At 40.3% G+C, this 16839-nt stretch overlaps 1 protein-coding gene across 12 annotated transcripts in view; it reads left to right on the top strand.

Annotated features, from left to right (window-relative positions):
- Positions 1–4433, top strand: part of cacna1g (calcium channel, voltage-dependent, T type, alpha 1G subunit) — a 333543-nt gene extending 329110 nt beyond the window's left edge. For 11 of the 12 annotated variants that reach the window (XM_036142517.1, XM_036142513.1, XM_036142509.1 and 8 more), the window contains one exon: positions 2752–4433. In XM_036142517.1, the coding sequence (XP_035998410.1) occupies positions 2752–3738 (987 nt within the window). In that variant the 3' untranslated portion in view covers positions 3739–4433. The other variant, XM_036142516.1, reaches the window with a different exon arrangement.
- Positions 4434–16839: the final 12406 nt, after the last annotated feature.

Genomic DNA, 16839 nt, shown 5'->3' with positions numbered 1-16839 from the left:
CAGGGCGGAGACAGACACAGGTGTGCTGATTGCAATCAGCAGCTCCAGTGCCAGAAACGTTACAATATTAAGGAAACAGTGTAAATGTGATCAGGTTCTAAACCATAAAATGCCAAAACAATGTCAAAACAAGAAGCCTAGAAAACAGCTAACAGCCCAGAAGATGCCTCATAAACCAGTAGTCTTCAACTCCCGTCCTCAAGAGGCATTGGCCTTCGAATTTGTGATAGATTCCTATTCTAACACACCTAAATCAAATTAATAGCTTGTTATCAGGCCTCTGCAGAACTTGATGCTAAGGTAATGATTCATCTTTTCGATTCAGGTGTTTTGGAGAAAGAGATGCAGGAAAGTGGATCTCCATTATTAGAGTTGTAGGGCCCTGGCTTAAGCGTGTTTGACCGCATTACCAGGACCTGACGGAGTCTGATTTGGGTCTGCCTAAGTTTGCATTAAGTCTTGTACATTTGTCTGGTGGTCTTGTCAGACAGTCTTGCTTGTAACAGAGAGGCTGACTCCTGATTCCAACACTTGCACCCTCTGGTTTTTGTTTTAGATGAATCAGTTGTACGCCATTTTTTTCCACTAACGTTATAAGGAAATTACTGATAACTTGGGATTATTGCACAGTACTGTAGTTCTTTTTGTTTTCTCACTAAATGATAAAAAACATCAGTGTCTGTTACTGAGTTGATTCACTTGCATGTAGTGAAACAGATTCCAGATCCCACCAAGGGCTTCAACAACGAGAAAAAAGATAATGTTACTGTTACAAGTCTTGACTTTGTTTATGCATAAGACTTTATTCTTCTCACATCTCACGATTCCTTTCCCTTAAGGTGACACTAAATATCCACTTTTAAAGCTTTTCGTGCATGTTATAAACTATTCTACTCTCTTCCCTCTTTCTTTTCTTATCTGCCCTTCATGACTTTCCTGTTATTTTAAAACCGATCTGATCTTCCCATCGATCGCCGCCGTATCTGTTAATCTTTGATCTCAGCTCAGCTGGGCCCACAAGCCGCCCGACCCTGAGCTACTGCTCAAACACAGATACTCCTGTTTCTGAAATGGCAGCAAACAAGCAGACGTCATCTCCTATAGGCCTTTCAGAAACACAGAACTTTACAGATGCACACATGTAGACACACCATTCTTTTTTACCCCCTCCTCATTCTTCATTCACCCAGAGATTTTTTCTTTTCAACTGATGATCATGAAACCACAGAGAATCTACAACTCTCTAAACAAATAGTGCCACCTGTCAAATATGAATGCAATGTGACGTTCGTTTTCCAGATGTCTAGCAGAGTGATTGAATGTAACACAAGTGTAATGTGGCGGAAAAAAAAAAATCACCCATCATACAGTGCACTTTTTTATATTTTAAACAATACAACTCAGGGGATTCGTACTAAACAGCAAGAGCTGTCCATATGCATTTGACCATTTTGTACTCAACAGTACCATGATGGTAGAGCACTAGAGACATTTTTTTAATCCCTAGATTAGTGATTTAACAGTAGAAAAAAATACAAGTTATTGGGTGATTATTATAGTACAATTCCAGGGTGCACTTCTGTAATGTGGTACTTTGGTATTGCATTGTTGTGGCTGTAATACGTTTGTTTGACCACTAGGTGTCTCTGTGGTCACACCGTTCAAGGCTCATGCAGGGAAAGGCTTCTCAAAACGCTCAGCCCTGAAATGACATGCATGCCGCACTCCCGCCTGCTCATCGCCATGGCTTTAAGTCTTCAATCGATCGACATGAGTCATCACTGACCTGAGATCTGTCAGGGTTCTGGAAGGGGTCATGAGCTCATGAGGACATTTTGGCTGACATTACTAACCCTTCGCTCCCTGAAGAGGTTTACATGTCATGTTTACCCTCTGTCTATTGGCCTCAGACCCTGTGCATTGCTCTATGCAGAGATATTATTGGGGGTAAAACAGATCGAAATTTCTTTACTTCAACCACTGATAGTTTACAGGGTTTTTAGTCAATGGCCAAAGGTTGGAAGGTCATTTGGTCTGTCTCAGAGCTCAATATCTATGCCAGTTTGAAGCACAAATACTACCTGCAACTTTTGACTGAATATTAGATTTAAGTCCCATGAGAAGAAAAATTTAGACCTCTGTAGGTCGTCTAATCCTAACTGTTGCAAATGAACAAATATAGAGAAGTATTTCACAACTTTCAAAATGTTCTGTTTCTTTGACTTCCAACAAGTTTTGGCTGCATGTTTGACCTGCAAACAACCTGCAAAGTTTTGCTGGTCAGATAGACATCTCAGCCTAATATCTTAGGAGACCCCTGGGGAAACTCTCTGCAATGAAAACATGTCAGACTCTGACCAGGTCGAGCTCAAATATCCAGTACAAGCTCAACCGAGCTTGCAGAAGGCATTCACATCTGTGAGACGTTGTTTACCCAGCGTGCTCCTGACAATCTGGACTAATGAAACAGAGCAACACAGTGCAGAGCTCTCAGGGTTTTTAGGTTGTAATTCACAGCAGAATGTTGCAACAAAACTGGACAGGGAGTTATGTGAGAACACACTGGCCAGACGGTGAGCTTTGACCCAGACTGCTGCTTCTCATCCTCATCACCACACACTAACTACTCTCCCCCCTCTCAACCTCGGTCTCCTCCTCCTCCCCCCCCTTCCCCTACCCCCTTCATTGGACATTTGCCCCAATTTTTTTCTTAAATACTTTACCCCCTCCCCTCCATGCCCCATTTTCCAGGTTGCAGTGTCCACTGATTCTCAGGAGGCCCTCTGTTTCGATGAGCGAGAGAGCAGTGACGGACTTCTGAATGTGGCAGCTTTGGGCCTACCTCCATCCACTTCCTCCACCTCTCCCTCCTCTTCCTCTTATCATCATCATCCCCATCTGCATCCGGCTCTTTGCCTGGTACCTGCCACACCGGGTGCCTCCCCTAAACCTTTGCGTCCCAGCAGCGTGCACACCCAGCAACACGACCAGCACTGCCTCGCCTCCTACTCCTCATCTGCATCATCTTCCCCATCCTCCCACCTACCTCCTCCTCCCTTACCTACCAGGCCCCAACAGCAGCAACGAGAGGAGGTGGAGGTGGCGTTGGAGGATCATGAGGTTTCCTTCATCACCTGTGGCGGACTGGTGAAAAGTGACAGCACAGCGGTGGAGGAGACAGGCTGCCAGGAGAGTCAGAGCCAATGTGTGAGGCAGCTCAAGAGGTTCCACAGCGTTGACACGCAGGGCCGTAGCAACCTCCTGCCTCGTCTCCGCCCTTACTCTTGGCTCGACGACCCGCGGCGCCACTCTGTCGAAGGGTGCGCAGCGGAGGACCCTTGCCCACAGCGCAGCACTGGATCCACATCTTCCGGGTTCGTATCCCAGTCCGACAGCCTGCTGATTCCCACCCAGGCCCCACTGCCTTCCCCCCGACGCAAGAAGAAGATGAGCCCACCCTGCATATCCATTGACCCACCTGATGAACTCCAACCCCAGTCTGGCCTCTACCCAAGCCTCAGTGGCATGGGACTGGGGGGATTAGGAATGCCCCCTCCTCTGCCCAGCAGGGACACATTTCTGAGGAGGAGAGCGCCCTCTAGTGACTCCAAGGACTCGTTCGACCTAGGAGTCGGAGAGGGCTCAGGGCAGGATGGAGGCTCTCCGAATCCCAATCCCGGCTCCAAACTATTGACACTTCCCAGCTTCTCCTTCGAAAAGACAAGCTCTGAGCACTGAACATCCACTCTCCCATCATACACAGAAACACGCACATGCACACACGCACACACACACACATGGACGAAACCTCCACAAACAAACACACGATGCACTCCGTGTATCTGTGATGGTGATAGCTCTAGTAATAATGCTGTAGAAAGTAATAATGGTAAAACTACAACAAACAGTAAAACCATCCTTCATGAGGAGTACGGTACTGTGGTAGTGTGGCCATCCCTCGTCTTTGTATTGTTACTGCCAAAACAGCCAGAGAAGAAGGGACAACCCGAGACGACAAACAAGACTGTTTCTCTTCTGCGACACCTTGCAGCTTGACCCCCGGACCTCTGGAGCAACATCAGCATCTGGGATTTGGTTGTCAGAACTGCCTGGCGTTGCACAGGGTAGACCTTGTCAGTGGAGATACAAAGCAATATGAACGTTTTAGAGACACTATTTTCTTAAATTATTGGGCCATCGTGTTTGTACAGGATGTTGTTTTTTTTTTAGTTTTCACATCTTTGTTTGTTTTTTTTTTTGTCAACTATGTTTTGTCTTTCTTTTTCACTGTAGGATATTTCTAGCTTCCTTGGTTTACTGAGGAAAGTGAGCGTTTTTCAAAGTGCTGAAAACCATGTATTTGTAGGAATAATATATAAATATATATATATAAAAAGAAATCATTAAACTGAGCTTGGATTTTTAAGCACACACATCAGACCTTGGTAGTTTTCATTGTTTGGAGCAAGAAGGAGGGTATGCTTGAGGGGTTTCTATTGATTTCCTGACTCTCTTTTATGTTTCACTGACCCCAGATCTCTCTTTACAGGATGTGAACACTAAATGAAGAGCAGTTTAAAAAGTGCAGCTGTTTCAAATTTATCTCATGGTTGTTGCTTTTGTCTCGACATTCGAGTTGAACTTCTTCATGCTCAAATTAACAAGCAGGCAGGAGTGAAAAACTTTCAAAACTAATCCTCATTCCACAGATACGAAGACAAACGATTAATAAAACCACAAAATGGTTAGTACAGTTGAGTCCAAAACTAATCATACCCCCAATATAATATTGTTTTCATTAAACCAATAAGTTTTTTTTTTCCCGATAGCAAATGAGTCAGGCATTTCTTCAAATAATGAGCTTAGAAAGCTTTTAAAAGTCTTGAAATTCTCTGAATCCTGGGAGCATATGACTAACTGTTATTAATACTAAAAGCTACTTAACAAATTCACTACAGTAACTCTTAAAAGGTGGCGACATGACAAAAACAATAAACAGAGTTTTAAAAAATCCCAAGAACTTTTGTGACCTCCTGGATGAGTCATTTATTTGCTCTTAGAGGAATTTTGGTAATCCATAAACTGGCCGAATGGAGGCAACCAGAAGTTTGCTCAGTTTTCCTGAAAATGTTTCAACGCCCATAAAGGAGTCTTTGTTAATTCTGGTGGCTTGTACTTGAGCAACCTGAAGTCTGAGCCCTGCTGTTTTTACTCACATGAGGTGCAGTTCCACTGACCTTTTTTGGTTTGGCTCACCCGCCTCGGCTCCTCCCTACTCAGTTTATATTCAAACGGTTTGTGTTTTAGCCCCTGTCCTCCCCGCCCCATGCCCTATTTGTGAATTGTATATGCAAGATTGTCTAGGATATTTTTTAAGGATAAAGTAATCCACAGGGATAAATATTTGTATCACACAACAGTTTAAAATAATAATAAAATAAGGCACAGCTTATCTACTTCTGCAGGCAGACGATCTCAACAGCTCTGTGTGTGCAAAAGAGAATAGTGTAAAATAATTTTTAAGCACAGTGAAATTAGTTTTATCAGTGTGATTTGGGGCTGACTCCGTGGCTGTCTCAGCGATGCAAGCTTTCAGACCTTGCCCAGTACAAGCTTCCCTTCATCGGCCACTGCTGCCAAGAACAGACCGCTACTTCACCTGGGTGTTTTCAGCCATGGAGTCAAAATTTACAGGTTTCTATTACATCTTTTGCCTCAGCCATGTCAGTAGCAAAGAGAACACGTTAATGGCTTAAAAGATTTTTAAGGACTGTGAAGTTATTTTTATCGGTTTGATTTCATAATGACTCCGAAGTTGGGGACAGTGGAGAGAAAATCAGGCTTTAACCGAGCTCACTGCAAAAACAGAACTAAAAATTAGTGAAATTTTCTTGAAATCATTGTAATTTTCCTTGATTAGAGCAGGTAAATAAGACTATTTGCCAATGGAATAAGATTTTTTGCACTTAAAATAGGAACAATTCATACCAAGCTCAAGCTGCTTTCATTGGGCACCTCTGCGAAGGCACCCCACTGCTACCCCCTTTCCTTCAGGCGTGGTTCACGGATTGAAAAATAATGAAATTATCTTTCAGTTTGACCCACTCTGTTCATTGTGACCCTTGATAGTAGTGTCGCTGCTCTTCAGTTTTTTTCCAGACTTCATCAGAGAACACCTAATTTCTTCACGCCTTTCAGCCAGTCACTAAAAATAGTTCACTCAAAACCCCCCTCGAGTCAGCTCAGTTTGACCCTGCAGCAGAGGAAAAAACTGCTCCTGAAACACTGTGGTGCGTGACTAATGCGGGCTGGTGGAACTGGAACTATGAAAGCCCATCCTTCTTGGCACATTCCAAGTCAGATGCAAATCAGTGACCAACCCATTACTCTCCTGGGTCATTAGAGGCTATTGCTTGGTTTAAGTGGAGTACTTGGTCACCTGAATCATGATGAGGCAATTTATGTGATCTCTAATCTCTAAATATTTTCAGAAAAACAGCAAAAATCCATTTGCCTCCGATTTAAGCCTGTTTGCTACTACCATGACCCGAGTAGCAGAATTTATACAGGCATAAGGTTGGTAAACTAGCCTAACATGCAGCCTATTTCCTGTTCTCAGAGGTTCTATTTAAAGTCGACATTTGCAACATCCACTTTTTTTAGCCCTTAAACACATTTTGTTCTTTACTTGGAGTCTGTAGGAGTGCAGAAAAGTTGTATCCACTCTATCCAGGTGCTGCGTAGATATTTATTTATTTATTTTGGGTCATATTTTTCAAACCGTTCAGTTTTCCCTATTGTCTGTTATGTTTTTTACGTCACATTATTTGTTGTGGAGCTGCTAAACAAAGTCATAGACTTCCATGGGCTTACCAGTTTTGGGAATCTGCCATTTTTATTTCTTGGAACAATTTTATAGCCCAAGCTGAAAGGTGTCGAAGCTATAAGGGGTTAAGTCAAAATATTTGATCGTTCATTACACCGTCCCACAGCACATGTAAGAAATGGCCGATCGGGGTGGATCGGCCATTTTGAGAGGAACACTGTGCGACCTGGACCTGGCAGGATGTAATGTGCCTCCTTTAGACTGATTACCAAAACAAGTTGCTCTCAGATGCACCTCAGAAAAGGGGTATAAAGGGGGACAAAAGGGGGGAAATTAACAAGGAATTCAGACCAAAGCATTGCAGTTCCACTTTATAAAAACCTCAACTCAATGATTTTAATGTAAAAAGGAAGAACTGAAAGGCATGAAATGTCCCCTTTAAGTGATTTCATCCAGTATTCAGGTCAGGGTGTGGCAATTTAAAGTGAACTCGGCTTTCCAAAAGATTTAGTTAATCACATTTTATTTATAATCTACCATGAAGGGTGACTATTTTTTACATATAGGGACACATAGCTTTTTGACTTAATCAGGTTATCTTTGTCTGATAATAAATGTGTGTGACAATATAAAACAAAAAGCAGAAACAGAACAACTCTGTGTGAGTGTGCGGGGATTGCTTTTTTTCCATAGCATTGTACATTGAAGGGTAAAATAAATAAATAAACAAGATCATATTAAATAGAATTATTATTGTTTATTAATTATTATTTATGGAAACAACTAAGAACAACACAGTCTTAAGCAATTTGGTGTTTTCTGTTAGCCAACCAGCTGATCTACATCACACAAGCATAAATATTTGATCTCTCCTGAAGGACAGCTGCATTGACAGCTTGGGTAAGTTAAAATACTAAATTTGCCTAAACAGGCTAAGAAAGATCAAACATGTATTAGTTTCTCTATGTTAATGAGCCACTGCAGAGCTGCTGTGGAAGTTTCTCTTTTAGGGCAGCAAGCTTCACCGGAGCCAGCATGCACCTCTTCAAAGCTCCCAGTAAACCTTTGGGCTATTTGTGTTTTCTGCAGCAAGTTTCTTCTGTTTGTAAGGGGTAGGCAAGCCAACATCAAAGGGAATCATGTTATTCCCACATGGAGAGTATAGTGATGAAGTGTTGTCAGTAGCAGATATCCTATTGGGTATGGCTGGAGTCTCTTTCAGTATTAAGACCTTACATCTGAACACAGCAAAATGTCAACGATCCAATGTTATGTGTTTAAATCTGTCCATTTGCCACAACAGAAGCTTTTGAACTTTTTCCATCTATTACGCATATGTATTACATGTCATGTGTGCAGGGGCGCTGAACAGGGGGAGGAAGTTAGGACATTTCCAAGGGCCCCTGATTGACAGGGGACCCAAAAGTGAAAATGTATACATATTATACATATGAGATTTTAGGATGATTAAGATTTTTTTTGTCATAGGGCTCAAAATTACTGCTGGCACCCCTGCGTGTGTGTATTACTAGGGTGTAAAAGTTTTTTGTGATTCCAGATGATAAGCTGCAAATTTTGACAAATGCACTTTTTGCTTGCCTGCAGGTGGGTGGTTTCTTTAAAAATAAGCAGTTAATAAACAGTCAGTGGGCAGAAACTCAGTAGGTATTCTTCAATTCTTTCTGATTGAATAAAGCTGCTTCAAAAAAAAAGCAAACACTTCATAGATGAAATTTTTAAATAAAAGCTCTCCGAAAACTTTAATCACAGTAATTCTGCTGTTTTCAATTGACAACATCAGGAAGATGGTAAAGTAAGTTCCAAAACTACTCCACAACAAAAAATGCACAGAGAAATTGCCTGGTGACCTGAAGAAGTCAATTTATAGCTTGATCAGCCTTTAATGATGACCAGCTGGAACTGAAAAATTGACTGTCCAATTGACTGTCCAAATCGCTGTCCAAAAAAATGATTGCACCATACGGTACCAACTACACTCTTTTGTGTGGAAGCTGTAACTGAGGGAAGGAGACTCACACTTAGCTATTTTCAGTTTTGTGAGGGGTTTTAAAATAAAGTCAGAAGAAGTGCAATAACAAACTATTTAAAAGATAATTGCGCTTTCTATGACATCTCAAGGCATCATACGAGGCAAAGAGAGCAGGTAACATGAAGGCTGGTTGTATTACGGCTAAGTCCAACTTCTATGCTGGAGCCTATTGGATTTGGAAAGGTTTCATGAATCCCAAAGGGAAGCGAGGACAATTGAAGTGGAAGATGATTTAAAATGTGAACTACAGATTTTTTGTTGTTGGTACGGTCTTAAATTAATAAACCGTTTTACAGTGACAGGATTGGCTTCTAATATTATTGAGTGCTCACAGCAGGGAGGCCAAATGAAATAAATTAATGCTGTTCTTATATCTTCATGTAGCTTTTAAGAGAAACAAACTAAAAGTGGCATCACCAGAGGTCTCATTTCTAAAACATTGCGAGGAATCCATACTAAAAGTGTACGTACGGCCAAAGAAAACAAACAGCATACGGCAAAAAATAAAATCTGATTTTGTAAACCACGCGCATGCACTCCAGATTGCAATTTTCCTTTATAAATCAGGCTCTGCCCTCTTCACACCCAGATTCAATTTTCCTTTGAATGGCCTGATATCGATATATAAAACCCTTAATTCGATCTTTTTAATACATCTTTTCCCCAAATTCCCATGTGACTTCTCGCATGATGCGAGATCTCGTTACTACATGAGTAGCGTAACAAGAGAAGATCGCAGAAGCATTGAAAGCACCACCAACAAACTTGAAGGCAGTTGTCTGCAAGTATTTTGGATTTAAAAACCACAAAAGCAGAAATGAACTGGATAAGAGCCATGCAGTACACAAGATTTGCTACGTGGAGGTTAAATACTGCGAAAACACAATGAATGTCCGAAACCATTCAACGAGACACCGCCTGCAAACACTATCTGCTCCGAAGCAAATGCAGCTTGAGAAGGCATTAATGTGGAAGTTACCAGCAAACTCTCCACAAGCCCAGGATATAACAAAGGCTGTCGCTACTTTCAGCTGCAAGGACATCCAACCATACAGTGTAGTTGAAGATGATGGTTTCCGCGGCTTTATGAAGACTCTGGAGCCATGCTACGTTTTACCCACACACAATTACGTGAAGCGACAATCCCAAACATGCACGCAGATGTGAAACATGGAAAGTTCCCTTGAGCCTGTTGAGGAGCAGTCCTGCCCACAAAAGAAGCAGAAGACATCTGCACTGATGCTTGTTCTTGGGTCAACTTACAAGCCAAACGATGCGGCATCACACAAAACGTTAGCTGACAAAGCACAGGAAGAGGTGAACAGATACAGGGAAGTAGCACATGTTCCACTTTCTGAAAATCCATTGCACTGGTGCAAGGTGCATGCTGGGCAGTATTCCCTTTTGGCTCGTCAAGCATAGCGGTACCTATATGTATCTGGGACCAGCGTTCCATCTGAAAGAGTATTCTCAAATGCCGGCAATATTGTTACAACAAAAAGAAGCCGCCTCACTCTGCAACATATAGATCAACTACTTTTTTTGCAGAAAATTTTTACAGTCAACAACTGAGGAAAAAAACATATGTAGGGCTTTAAGTTTCATGGACAGTTTGAGTTTCACGCACCAAGGTTTACAAGCTTTTTTAAACATGCTCCAAAAATATGGTTCATTATTACTCTACTGCCATATGCAATTGCAGAGATTGGTCAAATATTTATTTTACAATGAATGTCTGTTTTTATTTTTTTGTCAATACCATGTCAGTCTTTCCAAGGTTACATGAGAAGTTCAGAAAATTGTACTTAACACTTTGTTAAGGGCTTAGGGCCCTTTTCTGTATCTTGTTACTGTTTAATTTATGTCTTTTTTTGACATTTCCCAAAAACCTGACTTATTGCATCATAAGACAATTAAGAATCTGTATTTCTTTTCTGGTTGTTTGCTTTCATTTACAATTATTTATTCACTGTCTAACTGTCTCTTATGATACAGTTAGATTTATTTTGCAACCACTCAAATTTGCACAAAAGCTTTGTGAGACAGTCGAAGGAAACAAAATGAATGTCTTGAGTTTACAGTGTTTTTGTAGCCACTTTATCTACACAACCTGCACTGTGGATTGAATTTATTTAAATTGTTGTACTTTTGTTTTAGTCAGGTCATGTTAAATAAAAATTACATGATTAACGTAACTGCATTGGGTTAAATTCTTAATGTAAATATTCATATTTTTACTAAAGTTAGAGTTAGTTTCTACTATTTGCAGCATTAGTTCTTTAGATAATGTCTTCCATATCCAAGTAAAATTGCTACTCGACTTGGGAAATCCAAATCGATACCCAGCCCTAGAGAACAAGCAAAGAAATTTTGGGAAATTTCACAGAGGTGTTTGTTAAATGGAGAAAATCAGAGGTAAAAGCACAGATGTTGCCCACATTGATACTTGTTAAAAATTAGTATGACGGATGACGTACTACGTATTGAAATTCCTCTGAGGCTGTGCTGCTCAGATCGACATTCAGAAGAGGGAGTGAGACCAAGAGATTTCGTCCTCGATGATAAAGACCCTCAACACACGTACCCCGCCACAAAAAAAAAAAAACACTGCAAAAAGCATTTTAAGAAACTCAGTTAGAGAGCTGCCTTTCAGCACCTGGGGGAGAGTGCACCAGCATCTCTGTTACAATCACAGCATTAAGGTAAAAGAATACTCTGAGCAACTCAGAAAAGATCAGTGAGAAGTGTCAGGAGATGCTGGAAACAGATTTTCATCACACTAGACATTTCATGGAGATGAGAAGAGTACGGCCCTGGCCTAAATTTGCCCAGAACTGGAAATCTCACAAACTAAGTGTAGCCACTAAGACACCTCCCACCTCTCTGAAAGAGTTAAATGACATAAGTGGCTCAAATAGGTGGGACTGTACACGAAGCAACTGCTGTCTGGGTTCTTGACAGGCCGAAGCAGGTGGAGATTATAGGAGAGCAGCAACAGAATGGTAATTTTAATTCTCACCTAAATTGGTGTGGGAGACTCAAATTTGGTTTGAGGAGACAAAAAGTTTGCCGTTTGGCTCCCAGACTATGCGCCTGGTTTGGTAAACACGAAACACACATTCAAAGTGGAGAAGGTGGGTTACTGGTGATGAAAATCCACAGAAACATTATGAAGCACGGTGGTAACAGAAATATGCTCTGGGGATGTCCCTCAGGAGAAGACCCTGGAGGACTTCTAAAACTAAAGGGGAACATGAATGCAGAAAAAAATACTATTATATCCTGGAGGATAACGAGATTTATTTATTATCAAGACACCACAAGCATACAGCAGAAGCTACCCAGAAATTTATGGCAGGAATACAAAAACAGTTGCTGCTCACACCCGATCCAAGAGCAACCTGCCAGAGATTGAACTGTTCTTGAAGGTTAATGAAGAAAAATGTCAATGTCTACATGAACCGGCATGACAGAGACATATCCACACACTGTGATTGCCACCAAAGGTGCATGTCTTAATTACTGGCCTGCAGTGGTAAAGGATAGATATTGAAGTTTTTCCAAAAAAAGTAAAAAACAAAGCAACTGGACTTGTTTTCCGTAGTTGAAGACGTTTCGCTTCCTCAATTCAAAAAGTCTGGAGTAATGCGGAGTAACAAGCTTTATACCATTGCCCAACAAAGGCCCTGTAATGGCTTAGATAACATGCAAATTCAATCGAAACAGGTCCATCCCTTAGTAATGGGCGGTCGTTAAAGCCATTAAGTCAGCAGTTTGGACCGAAACTGGTCCACTCCTCTGTAACGAGGAGTCATTAGGGTTGTTATTGGCTTGGCTTAAAGGAACGATGTTTTGATCACCCATTGTTCCTTCAGTCAGTCAGACATTCCACCTGGTTATGATTGGTTGTTTCTGACTGGGAGTGTTGTATTTCTGCAATTGTTAGTAGGACCACTGGGAGGAGCCAGAGTAACCTGATTTTCTTCACAGATTATCTGTCTCATATTTTGCTGTCAGGACAAAGTGACAGTTTTAACAAATGTGTAAAAAGTACATTTATAAAAAAAGTTACCCTCTGCAGCTTTAATGGTTGGCCCCTTATGAAACAAGATCTGCCCGAAGTTGAGCAATGCAACCTTATTAGGAATGTTTACCTCAGCTTCTGTCTGAAAAGCCACATTTTACCATGATGCCAATACAAACACGTGTATTCGTGTCAGGTTGCATATTCAAAACATTAGCCAAACTCTTGTGGCTGTTTGTCTTCACGTCCAGAGAGTCGGATCTGACTGAACCCACAGTTTGTGCTTTCACCAGATCAAGGAGCCCGTCTGTACACTCAATGTCCCACTTTTTCCTGGCACCTCTATCTGTGCATAACCTGTTTGTCTATCTCTGCCAGCAGCGTGCCTTTTCATAGCTAGATAATCACCTGTATTAAATGCATTAAGCTACAATGGATTTTGTTATCCCTTCTGAAATGGAGTCAGGAGATCCTGCATTCTAACAACAGGATCAAAAGCATTGATTTACGAATTGCTTAAACGTCAGATTTAAGTGAACTCTGTGGAAAGACAAAGTGTTCGTTTATACGAAAAGAAAATAAGGAGGATAATCATATTAATAAGCTAGACCGTGTTAAAAATTTGTACATGAAAACCGAAACGTATTTAGGGAATTATCCTCCAGTATGTCATCTGGGACATACTGGAACAAAATGACATTTTGTGGCATTCAGTATCTGAGCCTTTCGGATATTGTCTGACATTCTCAGACTTTTATCTGACATGTCTTCCATGTGTCCTCTGACCTTCTGTTTCCAGGTGTGTTTAACATCTGTGTACAGATTAGAAATGCAAGCACTGTCATTAATTGACTCAGAAAGTACGAGCCGGAACTGCTTGTGTCTCTACAAATGTCCAATTGTTTTTCTAACTGTGCAAACTCCCACAAAAGCTTTAACCTTCTAAAATATAATACAGATATAAAAGGCACCAATGTTGTTTTCCTTGCTTGAAAACCTTTTCACTGAATGGCTTTCTAGTCTGCACTCACAGTTATAAAGGAAACATAACAGTTTTAATTAGTTTCTTATTTAAAGTATTTTTTAGATGTTTAAAGCTTTAATTTTAATATTTGTTACAATATTTATGTATTTACGAATAAAATTTTGATTATTTATAGACTGCTGTGAGGATCTGAATAGAAATGGAAAACCTGTGGGTGTTCTGCAGTTTTCTGTGTTGAATGTTTTAACAACTAAACAGCCTCAGCATACGTCCTGGCTCAATATAATTTAAATCAATCAAAGTACAAAAATTATCAACATATATTGTGGATATCAGCTTGATGTTTGTGGATTTTTTGTCCTCCAAAATCCAAAAACAAGGAAAAATCTGGGCTCTCGGCTCATTGTTCCTCTCCTTAGCTCACATATCCTTAGCTAACATATAATTTTAAACATCAAGCTTTTTATCAACCCCCGCAACCTTTTCAATAACATGTAAAATTCAGTAGATGCTGTAATGTTGGTATATTTTCACTTTTCATCCTTAAACATTTCTACAGTGTTTAGACGTTAAAGTTCTGGCAATGAGATACTTTTTACTTTTGCCTCGCGACAAGGTGCTTCATCATCACAAAATTGTTTCCTGGATTGCTGGAAGACCTTTTGGAAGAAGTTTTGATGCACATTTTATTTTTCCCTGGCATTGTTCTTGGGTAGAATTATGAAAATGCTCAGGGCTTTGGATGAGGATCACAACTCAAAACAGAATTCAAACTAACACACACAAAGCCAAAAGCACAGAAAATCACCAACTGTTTATAAATGATCAAACCAGGGCTTTAAGGATCACGACTGGAAAAAAAACCTGACGCTGTCTCAGGACTCATCACAAAGTGAGGGTTTAGTATCTGAGGTTAAACAAGAATCCAACAGGCTCCCGAACCCTAGTCTGTCACCATGCCATTAACCTTCACACATGACATCTTTGAACATACTTCTATTGTATGTTTGTGAAATAATTTAGCAGAGAAAATAAATTATTGTAAAAAATATCTGCATAAAAACAGTGAACACTGGATAGTAACATTTGATTATTCCCAAACAAACGTGGTCCAGCAAATGTGCATCTCTCACTGATAAAATCAGGCTGGAATGAACAGCTCCGGCCAACACATGATCTACTTGTTTCCGTGTCTAAGTGCTTAGTCAGTGAACGCTGTCTGAAAAAGATGGTGAACGTCTGAGCTGGTGTTGAGTCAAAGCACCCATGCTGACCCTTTTCCACTTTTCATACCGAACAAAGGCCTTGTTTGTCAAATCCCAATCACGGAGCAATATGGCTTTGTCTGGTGAGTCATGTTTTTCTTTTACATCACAAGGCCAGCTGTGTTTGCTGTTTGACAAGGGAAGAGATAGCAACACGATCCATAAATGGAGGATAGCCAACCAGCAGGCAGTGATCTTAAAAACATCTCTAAAACACATTCAATGGAGGCTGAGCTGGATGCTGATCCCAGTCACAGCACGAAGCCTCTCTGGGAAGTGTATAAAAAAAGCACAAAAGCTGTTCAATTTCAATCAATTTCTGAATTCAACATTTTTTGAGCACTCAAAAAAAGAGTGACCTTATAAATAGTCAGCCATTTTTTTTTTTATTTTATGACTTGCCCAAGAGATTCTGCACCTGCACTACTCTTGTTTTGTAATGAGAGTAACGCAGGGGTTTTGACACAAAAGCAACTTAATTAAACAGCCAAACATTTAACTCAAAAAGATTAAATGATGATGTATTTCAAGGGCGCCTATTCCAGGTCAAGTAAAGCAAATGGTTATAGAGTGACTACCTGTTTAGGAATAAGTCTTCAGGCAATCTCAAACAAAAACAACATCACATTTAATCCCCTTGACCTTTCTGATAGCTTTAGTTCTTTGGAACCTAGATTTCAACAATGAAAACCAATATTCTTCATCAATCAGGTTCCATGTCTCTTGCAGCAGCTGAAAGGACAGCTTTGCAGGATGGAGCGCTCCCATGCACCTTTATTTCTCCTGTTTTCCCCAACAAATGTTCAGTAGAACTATGATTGGAGCATTTTGCTGTCCAAGTCAACGAGTTTGTCATCATGACCTGAATAATTGTATGAAGGCACTTTGTTTGGCAGGCATATGGATCAGCAGCGAAAAAAAACACTTCATCATCAGCATGCAGCCATTGAATTGATGTTGTCATGTCAAGGGCATAACTTATTTTCTGAGTTATATAGTTCATCTGTCATGAATGTATAGGTTTTGCTCTCAAAACAACCTACATTCAGGAATTGTTTTGTATTTATTTTAGTTATAAAGGAGAGAATACCCGTGCATTTCACAAATGCAGCCCCATATCACTTATAAATATGAAATTGTGCTTGCTTTCGTCTGCCAGGTAACTCTGTATTTTTTTTTATAGAGATGGAAAATTTCTCTGATGTAAGCACACACTGAAAATCACAGTTTTGCCTTTAGAAAACAAACCCATTGCAATCGAAATGACTATGATTATGGGATAGATGAATACCATGCAGTATCGCCCTTCCACCATCCTATTATGAGGATAAAAAAAAATTTCTACAAGTAAATATTTTAAACATTTGCACTGCACATTTGTATTTAGACAGCCTCACTCCTAATACATCCAATGAAACTCCAGTTGAAGTTTTTTTTTTTTATTATCTAATAGGGTTAGGGTTAGGTTTCCCTTTAAATAATATTTACTCTGGTATTGACTCTTATTTTCTACTCTGGGTGTTTCCTTAGAAATAACTTTAGATTAGACCGGTTTGTTCTTTTTTCTTCTTCTCTTGTGTAACTGTCTGTGTGATTGCCACTGTCAGCCGAATTTCCCTATTGCAGAACAATAAAGGAATTCTTGTTCTTATACTTAAAAGTCAACCAATTATTTTATGTGTTTGCAAA

This window comes from Fundulus heteroclitus, chromosome 10, assembly GCF_011125445.2.
Source record: "Fundulus heteroclitus isolate FHET01 chromosome 10, MU-UCD_Fhet_4.1, whole genome shotgun sequence".
In the NCBI taxonomy this organism is placed as follows: domain Eukaryota; kingdom Metazoa; phylum Chordata; class Actinopteri; order Cyprinodontiformes; family Fundulidae; genus Fundulus; species Fundulus heteroclitus.
Note: the sequence above shows the minus strand (reverse complement) of the source record. Positions and strands in the feature narration are given on the sequence as shown.